Source organism: Parasteatoda tepidariorum, chromosome 5 (genome assembly GCF_982258835.1).
Source record: "Parasteatoda tepidariorum strain Cologne lab strain chromosome 5, Ptep-v5.0, whole genome shotgun sequence".
Lineage (NCBI taxonomy): Eukaryota > Metazoa > Arthropoda > Arachnida > Araneae > Theridiidae > Parasteatoda > Parasteatoda tepidariorum.
This window is the reverse complement of record NC_141759.1, coordinates 54,096,463-54,110,381: the sequence shown is the minus strand read 5'-3', so window position 1 is coordinate 54,110,381 and position 13,919 is coordinate 54,096,463. Positions and strand designations below refer to the sequence as shown.

Sequence of the window (13,919 nt, the reverse complement as noted above, 5' to 3'; positions counted from 1 at the left end):
TCAAAACAGTCACTCTAAAATAATAACATCTACGTTAAATAAATTAATACTTTAATCAGTATTTACAACTCTAAGTTCCGAGTACACAATAATAATACAAGTACATTAGAAAATAACACCAGACTGAAGCACAGAAGTGGTTTAAGAAAACTTGGTCTTTTCAAAAGAAAAGGTGTTCAATGTCTGAATGCTACTCCAGGTGAGAGGCATTGTAAGTATCAACAAATTAAATTAATGAAGATCACCTATTCAGGGCCACCTCTCTGCAATAAAGAGAAAAATCACTTTTAAAATGTCCTAATTGTTTGAAGTCCTTGATCAAGAAACACATAGTTCAAAAGTATTTTTTCTTGGAGAGGCACATAAAAGTTGTTACATTTGATACATATTAGAATAGAAGTTAAATTTAAAGTAAAATACTTTTAACTTAATATATTTTTATCTGAACAACATAAATGTTTAAATTTACACTTATGTTCTTAAAAACACGTATATCAATATTCTTAATATCTTCATGAAAAATAAGTTTAACAAACAGTAAGCAGTTATAAATTTTTTTACAAATGAGTGTAAATCATCTGATATATTTCATAAACTTGAACATCTTTGAAAGTTGGTATTACTTAATATACTTTAATAATTTGCATGTATCGAATTTACTGATTTTGCAGACAATAAAATGTTGGATGTTTTTAAGTGAACAAATAAGAAATATTTTAAGCAACAACAAAACAAACTTATAATTTGCAGTTGAACTGAACAGATCATACTTAAAAAATAATAATAATTTTTTTTGTTTAACATCATTAATTTTCTGTCCCATGTTTAAAACATTCTTTAAAATTAAAATGAACTATGTTATGAATATTTCAAACTTCATTACAAAATCAAGTTAGCAAACATGAGAGGACAAAATAATGTAGTGTGTGTAATTTCCTGTAGAAGAATTTTTTCTGACTTTCTGCAACTTTAGCACTAATATCTTTTCTGCAAGATACTTTAAATTAGTAGCATTTCTATTTGTTATTATTAAAAGTAACAGAAGTGCCATGCTTACAAAAAACTATATAGTTTTCTTAATTGAATATTTATTATTTTTTAAATTCTAATATGAGCAATACTGTCACATTTTGTTGGTGGGGACGTACTAATTATTTCCTCTTTTGAATTTTGTAATTCATCATTGCATTAAAAAATATTAAAAATCATGAAATCTGTAACAATAACTACGGGGAAAAAAATCAAAGACGAAATCAAATGGGGTTTCATTTCGAGATTCGATTGTTGTAATAAATAATATCGTATGAAAAGTATCAGATTTTAAAAACTATGTAGAAATCAATAGCAATAATTGCCAGAATAATCGATAGAGTCATTGCCTTAAACAGTAAATACTGAAATGCATGACTAGAATTTCCCATATTGTTTTAAATATATCGTGATATTTAAAAACTATGTAAAAATCAATAACTGAAAAAAACCAAAAATATAATCTAAACACTACATGGATTAACGATTCTATCGGTTTAAATTGTGTAAAAAAAATTATAATTTAAATAAGTTTTTCAAATCTTATGTGAAAATTTCTGCAGGAAAGAAAACCAAAATTTTTTTTATTTTCCAAATAAAGAAACTTTCTGGAAGAACTTAGTAACGTTCTGCTACAGGGTTTGAATATTAGTTATCAATACATGGAACAGGTGTAAACCTCTGTACAAGATGCATGTGATTTAAACAAATCACTAAAAAACATACAGGAAGTGAAATGCAGTTGTAATACAATTATAAATGCAGGAATTATGGCACACTCACGAGTCGCTTTGAACAACCTTTTTACCTAAATATGACCGTAATCGTCTGTTAAAAACTTAATAAAATTAGAGTTTAAATAATTAAAGTTTTGAGTTGTCCATTATCAACCCGTTAATTACCAGCTACAAAAAATGGCCTATATATGAAAAAATTAATATTAAAATTTGGAGACAAAAAAAATTTATATAAATAAAATATATAATCTGTTTCATAGATTTTAAAAATTTATTTGAATTTTTGCTTGAAATAAGACATGTTTTTGAGCATTATTTTTGTTAAAGAGATATATCAGAGATTGCAGTGCACTTATCAATGATTAAATCTTACTTTCTAATAACTTGCTCACTTTTTCAATTTAACATTATCTAACTTACATCAAAATTAAACTTGAAATAATTGTATTTGATTACAATTCACAAAATTTTAAAATAAGTTTGCACATTAATTGGTGAGTTACATTTATTTTTCAACTGCTACAAAAATACAAAATTTCCTAAAGAAAGATGTTAAAACTCAACATGTTAACAAAGATGGAGTTGAAATATTTCAGATTAATCAATTCACCTTGATAGTGCATGTGCACGAATGGTGAATGAATAATTTCAATTTTGAATTAAACTTTTGAAAAACTAAATGCAGAAAAATAAAATAACTAAGAATTTAAAAAAAAAACTACTTCACATTTACTTCTAATTAATTGAATTACAGTAGAACCTTGATTATCTGAGCCAATCCAGACCACTCGGATATCGGAAATCTCGGTTAATAGAAACTGTTTAAAAACTCGCCTTGCTCGCAAATTTAACATCTTTTGAAATAAATAACAATCGAACATTTTTAAATGATAAAAATAAACATATATAAAGTAATGTTTCACAGCTCAACAAACTCAAAGAGGAAATCAACTACTAGTAGTAAATTTTAAAAAGCAAATAGAAGTTTTCCAAAATATTTTTATGATTAAACTAAAAGATGCATTTTCAAAAAATCAAAAATTTCAAGAAATTATTGTATTTTTTAAATTTAATAAACATTATTTTGTTAATTTTACATTTCTTAAAATATTCCATTACTAAAGTACAGCGCGATAACACATTGCACCTGGTATTCAATAGGGTCAGACGACTACTGGAAACAAAGCATTTTTCATTGCAGTTGACTTCTCAGGATGCAATATTTCCTGAAAGTTGAGTATTTTCGGGGGTAGTAGAACCTGACAGTGAACTAAAAAATGTGGTCTTTTTCAAGGCTCATTCGAAAAGAAAAAAAAAAAAAACGGATTTCAATATCAGTTAACAGAAACCTCGGTTAACCGAAGCTCAGTTATTCGAGGTTCTACTGTATATGATGAGTAAAAATTCTTTCATGAAAATTTTTTGTTTTTTTCTTTCCAAAATCTCAAGACTTATTTCTTTTATTAAAAATTTAAGAGAATAAAAATTTAAATTATACATAATTTGAAAGAACTTCTGTAAAATTAGTAGAGCTGAATATACGGGTGTCGTCAGCGGCAGATCACAGTTGGTATGCCCCCCCTCAGAAAATTTTGTGAATTAAATTTTCTTAAAATTAAAAACAAGGCAGAGATAAAATAATATATCTTGCAGGTACTTAGCACATTTAGTAATTTTTTTTCCTCTTTTGTGCGAAATTTAGAAAACTATTGTGATTATGTAATTTAATTTCATCCGCCTAAAAAATTGGGCCTTTTCAATGCCTATGGTTGGACAACAATATAATTACACAAAATTCATGGTATAAAATTCAACACTTAACCAAAAAAAAGTAACTTCACGAGATTAATTTGGTTAATTAGCATGTTTATAGTAATTATATCTCTAAATATGCATAGGTGCATAAAAAAAAATTATTTGCAACTCAATAAAAGAGCAACTAATGACAAAGTTATAGAATATTAAGAAATAAAATATTAAAATTCCTTTAAAATTATTTCTATAACTTATGTTCATAACAGGACACTGATTCAATGAAAAGAATTTTTTGAACATTTTTCTAAATTTGCTTACATTGTTAAACACTGGATCTTTTTCAGACAGTTTTGCAACATGTCAACAAAAAGTAACATTGGTTGTTCTTACATTAAATTAAGTATATAATACCTAATCATTAAAATTCTCACTTCTATATATTCTATTTCCTGTTGCGTAAGAGGCTTCCGATGATATCTTGCAGGCAAATGTGTATCATCTTCTAAGATAAAAACTGCTTTTCCTTTATCGTGAGTGCTAGTCATTGTTCCAGAAGTTTGTTTACTATTAATTCCTAAATAGTATTAAGGAAATAGTAATTACATTTCAACTATGCCATACAAAAACACAATTATATTTATTTAAAAAAAAACTTGTGCATTCTTACTTATAATATGAAATTAATCATGAACTACAAAATCAATTTTAAACCTAAAAAAGAGTGTGATAACAATGTTTGGCAAAAACCAAATTAAATATCAATATTATTGCAAAATTTTACTAATTAGCTAGAACATCTGAAAAGGTAAAATATCTATTTATTTTAAAATGTCACCTTGAGCAGCTTCTTTACCTCTTCTATTGAATTTTATTAGAGGAATGTGTGGTTTTATAACCTGTAAAAAATATTATTGATGTTAATTAAAACAATTTTTAAAGAAATAACACTTCTAAACAATTGTTCATATACTTATTATTTTGAACCCTTTTCTCGAAAACTTTAATAACACTTTTTTTTTCTTCATAATTTCTTTAATTAAACATACAAATCTCAGATAGGAACAATATTGATAAATTGTTCCTATCTGACAATATTGATGTCTGTTGATAAGTCTATGTCTAACACATTCTAATCTTGATACATCATCAGACATATATTTCTAAAAAATGATGGTTTATCACATGGAGGTAGTATCTAGGTTATATATACAACTGCTATATACATACACATATTCAGTTAGCCTGGAAAAAACAAATTCAACTATTTTTAAAAAACTTTTATTTGGTTTTATGTGTTTGAGAGAAGAAATAAAATAAAAAGTAGGCGGAGGTCTACACTTTTTGGTGGCATTCCGCTTACGCACGGTATACTGAAAATTACTCAGATTTCTAATAAAAGATGGTTTGCAAATATAAATAAAAGTGTAAGTGGTGAAAAAAAAATAAGGAAGCTTCCAAGTATTTTCACACCAAAACTTGAAGATGAAATAATCATTAAAATATTCAAGAGTTGTATAAAACATAGAAAAATGTTATGAATAAAAAATATTGAGTGAAAACTTAAATTCTAATCTTAATTAATGGTTAACTACTTTATTACAAATGTAGTTAACTATAACTACTTCATTAAAATGTATTTACAATAAACTACATTGAAATGTAGTCGCTACTTTTAGGAGATAAATTTCGGTGGAGAGTGTAACTTAATCACTTGTTCAAAATGGTTTTGAATTTTAAAAAAAATAGGCTTATGTAAACAGGAGGAATTATCAAGAAATGTATATTCATGTTCACATAAGCAAGTTTGTTATTCTGAACCAATTTTTATGAATTTGTTATTTTAACCTTCAACTTTTTATACCTTTCTCAGCAGCAAATATATTTGCTTATTTATATAAAAAAATATATATCGCTAAATATATTTAACTTAAGAAATGCTTGGAAATTATCAAATATTTTCAATTTTTTAAGTGCTAAATGCTGTCTTTTTTTTTCCTTCAAGAAATAAAGTATGTCGAAAATTACAGAGAAAATATGTTTCCTTCCATTGAAATAATATCAATGCTTCATAAGCTATTATTCGTAATAGATATTTTAAATATTAGTAATATGTAATTCTTATTAACTTAACACTTGATCATTAGGGCACTCTCATTAATTCCAAAAATTAGTTTCATTTGAAACTTGTTCCCTTACTGAATTAACGTTAAAAATAGTAGCTGGGAAACTACAAAACTACTTTTTTTTAAAAAATTGCATAACACACAACAAACTTCGAAAAAAGTAGCAGTTACAGCAGTTTTGCAACTTATAAGAGTGCTACTTCTGACCACTGATCTTAATAAAACTTTCTAGATTATTAAGCGTGTCTATCTAGAATAGTCACATTTCGCCTCGAAAACAGAATATCACAGGAGAGATATCGTAAAGTTTTTTTAAGTTGATTACTATTTTAGAAAGCAGAAGTTTGTTATAGATGGCTCTTTGTTAACCACCTATAAGTACTGAAGATAATAATAAGAATATGTTTAAATGATCAAGTAAAAGACTGCATATGCTAGCAGAATAGCAATGGAAATTAAACAGTACCGGCAAGGCCACAATTGTGGCAAGCTTTTTGGCAAATTTTGAACATGTTATAAATTAAATTCATTCTCTCCTAGCTTGACAATTTAATACTTTTGTTAATGCACTAGGAATGAAAGTGAGTTTCAGATAAATTAAGGTATCCAACTGGGTGTATCAGAATTTTTTTTTTTCTGAAAAAAAAATCCTTAATTAAAATTTTACTTTAAGTTAGCAGGGATCCTAAAATTTTAAACTTTACTTTAAAAATTAACCTACTTTAACTTCTGACTTTTTTGGAAAATAAAGGTAAATGTGAGCTGAAAACTACGCATTTTTCATGTCACTCTAATAGCTCTATAAAAAAAAAATTTTTTTTTTTTTTGGATCTATCTAGAAATCTTCTAAACATTTCAAATATATGGACAATATTGATTTAAAAAAAAAAAAGCTTGATAAAAATAATATATTGCAGCTTAGACCTAGACTCTCTCTCTCTCTCTCTCTATATATATATATATATAGGAATGTGTATTACTTAGCATAAAGAAATTTCTTAAAATCAACATTTTTTCCGAAAATGCATTTAAAGTATATAATTGCCAAACAACTCGTCTGTAACTATACGAAAAAATAACTAAGACTGCATTTTTAAAAGTCAGAAACAAGAATTTGATCCTTTTAGAAAAGTCAAATAGCTAGATAATTTTTTTTTAAAAAATCTTAATTTTCCTCAAAACTGCTGATTTTTACTCTAACTGATTCATGACTTGTATGCTGTTGATAGTCTTGCATGGCATTTCCTATAGTTTGAGATTTTTATTGAATTTATTATTAAAGAATTTCTAGTAATAAATCATGCATATAAAGCAAATAATAAATGCCATGTTCATAGCTGTAACTATACGAAAAAATAACTAAGACTGCATTTTTAAAAGTCAGAAACAAGAATTTGATCCTTTTAGAAAAGTCAAATAGCTAGATAATTTTTTTTTAAAAAATCTTAATTTTCCTCAAAACTGCTGATTTTTACTCTAACTGATTCATGACTTGTATGCTGTTGATAGTCTTGCATGGCATTTCCTATAGTTTGAGATTTTTATTGAATTTATTATTAAAGAATTTCTAGTAATAAATCATGCATATAAAGCAAATAATAAATGCCATGTTCATAGCTTAAAAATTATAGAATATATTTAAAATAAATCAAAATTGAATTGAATTAAACATAAATTTATTTTTACAAAAAAAATGTATACGAAATTTGAACCAAATCCAATAATTTCAAAACAAAACAACAAAAAGATACAGTTTGCTATTATGTGTTTCAAAAATTTGCATAAAGAAAACGTTCCTTACACTTCAGAAAGGCGGGGATAAGTAATTTATAAGGTAATACGGTTTCCTGTCATTCAAATTAAATTCGATAAGAAATTATGAAATTAGTTAGGAAGGAAAATTGTCGATTACACACCATTATAAGAAATAAAAGATATTTCCTATGCAAATTTTTTACGCTTATATTAACTATTAGTACACAATAATAAACAAATTATGAACGTGCGATATTACCTTCCACGATCGTGCACCGACAGACATTCTTATTTCTTATTAAATTTGTTTACATATGCAACCTACTGCCAAATTTGAACAGACGAAAAGAGATTGAAAGGACATAGAAATAGCTGCCAAATATTTTCTACTAATCTTTAATAAATAAACTAGAATGAGTAAGCTAGAATCTAAAATTCGTCTCTTTTTCGCACGAAACCGCACTGTCGGGCGTGCGGTTTTCCAACAGAACAAGTTTTAGGGAAAATAAAAGAGAAGTATAATATTTTTTAAATTATATATATTTTTACTTACATTTTTAAGCAAACGGAAATTTAGTTATTGAAAAACTGGGAGTACTTTCCATAAAAAAAATGCAAAAACCATTGCGGACCGTTCTAACTGCATACGTTTCATGTATCTCCGATTACCGTAGATAGAAAAGATTAGTGAATTTTCGAGACAGAATGTTTCATTTAAGGGAGCATTATTGATGCATGCAAAAAACATAGCATATTTTCGATAGCAACGCTCGAATATGCTAAGCTGGGAGGAGATCGGTTCCATGCCTTGACCCTTCCCTTTCCTCAGTTGTATAGGAATTTAATACGATATTTTCCCTTTTCTTAATATTTTTCGTATTTCATTGCCACAACTATTTTTTTAAAATTTTCACGACTCTTTCTTTTAGAACAATGCAGTTTTCAGTTCCAAGTAGTTTCCTAACTTAAAAGTTTCTAATCTATTTGAAAATCAAAAGAGAAACTGCCGTACTTCCTTCTCCTATGACTCTAAACAAGGTAATGGTGATTTCCAAAGGTAAAGAGTTCTGCTCTAAACCTATAGCCCTTTTCGGTCGCCAATCATTCGGAGATGTGACCAAGAACCTGATTAATGAGTCACTGGAGCGTCCTCTAAAAATTTATGTACCAAATTATATGCACAATAAAATCTTTATATGCACAATTAAACTAACATGCAGTTTGATGTAACAGGTGCAGAACCTTTTACATCAAACATGATTACCTTACCGCAGTTTTGATACATCATATGATATTCTGCATTTGCAATTACAAAATGAAGGAGTATACATGAGTAGTAATTTGTATTTGGCAGAAATTATTTTCTGACGAGACGTGTATTGAGTTTCTATATGTCAGTTTTATTCCCTGTTTCTACTTAGAAGTCTAAGCTTTCTTAAAGAAGTTTTTCGGACGATTAAGATTTCTTAACTTGCTAATGGAAGCAGGATATCAGATGAGATGTTATTGATATTCATGGACTGTCAAAGATTATCCCCCACCAAAGGCTTTGTACAGAGTTCGAATCCTGCATATGTACCAATAGTTAATTAGATCAATGTACAAATTGTGCAGTTAACATTTCCGATACAGTATCATCGTACCATACCGAAACACAGAAATAACTTACATTTTGTTAATTCTACCTTTACGTTATTTTACTTTCCCTGTGTCAGCATATATGATCGTTGATGTAAACTAAACTGTGTGAACTCGTCGCTCTCTATTAAAAAATATAATTGCGACATTAAAAAAGCTCCTCACCAAACAAATGAATCAGTTTTGTTATAAATACTAAACTATTTTCCCCCTTTCAGTAAACTTTCATTACATTCGCAAAGACCTTATCAAATTAACCTATAACATGGCTCAAGAGTTAAATTTATAAATACAGAACCTGGGAAAATTCAGATTACGCCGGATGCTTTTTTATTAATTGACTGAAACAATTAATTCTTCAGGTAAGGCAATATATTTGAACAATTAGTAGATGGTTCCTCAATTATCGAATTTTGCTAGCATTATTAAATAAATAAATAAGAGACAATACAAAAAAACCAAATATTTCAGGAAGGTAGGTACATTCCCTTATATTGCACTAGAAATGCATAATGGGCTATTCCAAATCTCATTTTAAAATTCACATTTGTAACAGTAAAAAACTCATGTTCTGATCACCCACAGAAATCAAGACTAAGTTTTTTCTTTCAGGAAAATCAGGACAACTACAATTCCTGCCAATGTATCTTCCATAATCAAGTTAGCTATATTAAGTGAATATAAAATGTAAGTTTTTTAAAGAATGCAATATCTATAGAAGGCTATGGATTAACTAGCACACTGCCTCCACATTTGCTATCGTGTCCTTGCAAAATAAGTTATATACGGAATACAGATAGTAACAGTTGTTTCCCTTAAAGAATGTTTAATGGGCCAAAATCTAACAAAAATAATTGAAAATTAATTTTTCCTGTATTAGCATTACATCCTAACATTTCCAAATTCCCTCAAGCACATAACTCTTTTCCAAAAAAGATGATAAATCATGTGGATTTTGAGCAGAAAATTCAAACTTAGTAAAAAAGACCTTTTAAATAAATTTATTAGAAAACATTTAAATCAGGTGAAGACTATGTCGGAAACTCACAGAAAAATATTCTTTAGATTTGAAGAAATTTAATCCACAATATTCAAGGATTTGTTTGGCAATACTCCATTCTTTAGTTTCAATTCAAGAAAAATACACAATGCAGGTACATTTAATGTAAAAATAACTAAATCACCCAATGACTCGTTTGTACAGAAATTTCAGAATCACTCATTAAAGCTTTTAATTTAAGGGTCAATTTAGAAAATCTTTCAATTTGCACCCATTATGATGGATATACACAATTAATTGGTACAGAATAATAAAGAAAACAGAAACTGATATAATCATTTTACATTTTATTAATAGCACTATAACTGTAAAAAAAAATATTAAAAGTAATCAAGTGTCAGGAGACACTGTCAACATTTCAGCAAGAAACAAGAGAAAAAATACTTTTAATACATTATAACGTAGTGAAAGACAATAAAATACTTAGTACAATCTACAAACAATAAAACATAAGTTAAACAAATCAATAAAAAATGACTTTATGTCACAAACAAGGATGTGGTTGCATAACACTCACCATGGCACTTGAATTGATCTTTACGATGTGCACAAATTTTTAAAATAACTCTTAAATCTAAACGAAATAAATTAAATCCTGAGGAGTTTTTAACAGATATTGACTAGTTTTAGAACAATTTTTTTATCCAAAATTATCAAGAAGGAATACAATTCACTCTGTAGACAGCATGAATGTAAGCAAACTCATCATCCAATTTAAAAGAACTCTTGATTAACATATAATTAAAATTCTTCATTTGATAAAGTAATTAATAATAACAAAGGTCTGTTCTTTTTACTTTCTAACTATTAAGTCTTTAAATAAAACACAACAACCTTAAGTTCAGCTTCATTGTTTTAAATACACATTCATAACATCTGATTCCTTTATCCATCTTTAATTAGATGAATCTTAAAATTCTGAACTCATAGAATAAAACTAACCAAATTTTACAAAAAAACAACAAAAAACTCATAACTTGAGGGGAAATTAAAATATTTTTTTCTTGAATTAAAAAACAGAAAATTCAGTCAGTCCCTCAATACATCATATGATTAATAGACAAGCAAGAAATGCAAAATAACACTAACATCAAATACAATACAAGAATACAATATATCAAAAATAGTAAAAACAAAACAAATTTTCAAAATGCACAATAAAGCCTAGGGAGCATTTTCCTAAGTATTTGTTAAGGTAAAATTTTTTATTAATAATAATAAACGCTCATTAAGGAAACTAAACAAGCGATTTTGTTCATATTTGAATCTGGAAAATTACTGCTCAAGTCACAGTAAAAGCTGCTAAAGGCACAATTTATATAATAAAAAAGCAAATAACAGGGGTTGAAAATTTAACTACAATGTATTATTTTAGTTGTAGTGCAAAACCCCTCCTGAAATAATTTATAATCCAGTAAGAAATTAAATAATTTTAAAGATTAAGGGAAAATATTCCTTAAACTAATTACTTAACTTATAATTAAAAGGCAAAATTTTCTTTAATAGAAATTTAAATTATGCAAAGAATCATTCCTTTAAACTAATAATAAATTGTGATAAACAGGAATAATAGTAATCTCATTTTCCAAAATGCAAAAAACAAGAGGTCATATAGATTTTAATAAAAATTTAAGCTAAGGAACATTTCATTTCCTTATGTTAGAAAATGTACCAATTATTCTGCAATAATTGTAGGACAAATTTATGCCTTAAGATAAAATTTTAACACAATGAGAGGAAATTGGCGTAAGAAATATTAAATTCTGAACATGAATTACCTTTTAAATATGAAAAAAAAGGAGAATATTATTATATTTCCAGTAATTTTTAACTCTGTAATTGTAGGTAAGTAGTTTTTATTAATCTAAAGATATTGAAAGTCTTTTTCTGAAAATTTATTAATACTGAAAAATAGAAATTAAAATAGGAATAAGAAATTGAATAAGTAGTAAGAGAAGGGACTTATACAATAGGAGTAATTGAAGCCATAAGAAAATGAAATAAACTATAGTATTTCTACTACCAAAAGAGTAATAAATGAATATACTAACTTTAGAATCATTATTTGAATTAGGTGGGAAAATAATAATGATGAAATTAAAGTTAAAAGCTATAGCAGTTACTTTTCATATTAAGCAAATTTTAAAATATTGTAAAAACACTAATGCTGAATTTAGTATTGACTACCTTATTTAGCATAGCAAATAAATACATCATGGATAATAAATGAGTTAATTTAAATTAGTAGTAAGTTTTTTAATCTACGAAAGTTGTAATTACAAATAGTAATTATGTAAGGCATGAAATGTATGTAAACTTGTAACTTTCAACAAACAGCAAAAACTTTGCACGGTACTCAATATTTTTTCACAATTTTAGGCTTATAACTGAATATTTCCAATATAGGGTGTTACTTGAAAAATAGCTTTGTAATAAACTATTTTCAAAGCACCAATAATTGATAAATTACTAAGCACCTTCTGTGTTTTAGAATTTCGTACATTAACAAGCACATTGGTGGGGTATGCAGAAATAAAAATGAAACTAGGCTATAGAAAAACTGCACATTAGTATTTTAAGTTCATTAAAATAATGGAATGTACATTTAAAACTGCAATAAGCTCTTTTACCACTATACAGAAATACTCAATGAATCACAAGACAATGATTATTTTGATAACATGCAATTTAAGCTTCAAAATTTACTGTCTGATATAAATACACTGATAGGATATCCAGTAATGGACCGCAAAACCAATTGCAGCTTAAAACTAGTTAACATGAGATTAAACAGATTTTCAGAGTCAACACGATTATCAAAATTTTGCAATGAAAAATATATTTGTTCTGTTGAAAAGTAAAAACTAATGAAAGGAGGAAGCATAGTTAGTATATAGTGAGTATGTTGGTGGCCATTGTGACTGAAACGACTGAACATCCAAGAGTACATTTCACGTACACACACACAAGACAAATATGCATTTCACGATATGTAGAGTAATGCAATATATTAAGTTTTACATTAGTTCAACATGAAATAATTAATAACATTGACAGAACATCGTAAACTACAAACAATAACTAAAAATTGAGCCTACTACTCTGGCTAAAAAAGTTTCACACTGCATATGACGGATCAAGAAAAACTTAAAAAATATATACAAAAAATACTTTTAATAGTGTATAAAAAGTCTAACATTGTGCAAGTAACATTTAATTTTTTTTAATGATTTTTCTTAATTTACTAAATTTATCAACCCTGTGCAAAAAATAAAATTTCAAATGGAAACTTTAAAAAATTACATTTATTTTTCCTTGGCACAAAAACCATTGTTAGTAGATCTAACAGTGCCAATAGAACATCACTGCTATGAGTTCCTATTGGGAGGAAAAAATACTTCAATGCAAGTGTGAATCAACACTGCAACAACAACACTTTAAAAAGGCTATTCAAAAGACCATAAGTCTGGAATTTCAATGCAACATCAATTATTTTTCATCATAACATACAATATGTAAAACAGTTTTACAAAAATTACTTTTATCCGAAAATAGAGTAATGATGGCATAAAAAGTACTGTTAACTTGATCCACTTCTGTGAACAATAACTACAAATTAAAATTAATGTTTAAAAATTTGTAAGAAAAACCAGTTAAGCTACACTACCAGATGGTACCACAGAGATAACTATCAAGGTAGCAACTATTAATACCATATTCTTAGGAAATCCTAAAAATATGTAACATTAAGACATTCACACAATAACTTAACAAATATAACAATATAACCTAAAAAAGTGTTCTAAAATTTTACAATAAATA

General features: G+C 27.0%; 1 protein-coding gene across 2 annotated transcripts; it reads right to left on the bottom strand.

The window, feature by feature from the left end:
- Nucleotides 1-34: 34 nt before the first annotated feature.
- LOC107445821 (alpha-ketoglutarate dehydrogenase component 4) lies at nucleotides 35-7,799 on the bottom strand. Of its 2 annotated transcripts, none has more exons than XM_016060309.5 (4): nucleotides 7,659-7,799; nucleotides 4,375-4,417; nucleotides 3,953-4,095; nucleotides 35-263 (listed from the first exon to the last, which is right to left on the bottom strand). In XM_016060309.5, the coding sequence occupies exons 1-4, from the start codon at nucleotides 7,683-7,685 to the stop codon at nucleotides 246-248; spliced, it is 231 nt and encodes a 76-aa protein (XP_015915795.2). In that variant the 5' UTR covers nucleotides 7,686-7,799; the 3' UTR covers nucleotides 35-245. The 2 variants fall into 2 exon arrangements, with proteins under 2 accessions (XP_015915795.2, XP_015915794.2); XM_016060308.5 differs by having other exon boundaries at nucleotides 4,357-4,417; nucleotides 7,659-7,783.
- Nucleotides 7,800-13,919: the final 6,120 nt, after the last annotated feature.

Bases quoted from the DNA above. Each gene is read 5' to 3' on its own strand.
- LOC107445821 (XM_016060308.5), bottom strand. From the start codon at position 7,685: ATGTCTGTCGGTGCACGATCGTGGAAG. The intron at 4,418-7,658 runs GTAATATCGCAC...TATTTTTTACAG, and splicing joins TCGGTGCACGATCGTGGAAG to GTTATAAAACCACACATTCC. The intron at 4,096-4,356 runs GTGACATTTTAA...AATACTATTTAG, and splicing joins AGGTAAAGAAGCTGCTCAAG to GAATTAATAGTAAACAAACT.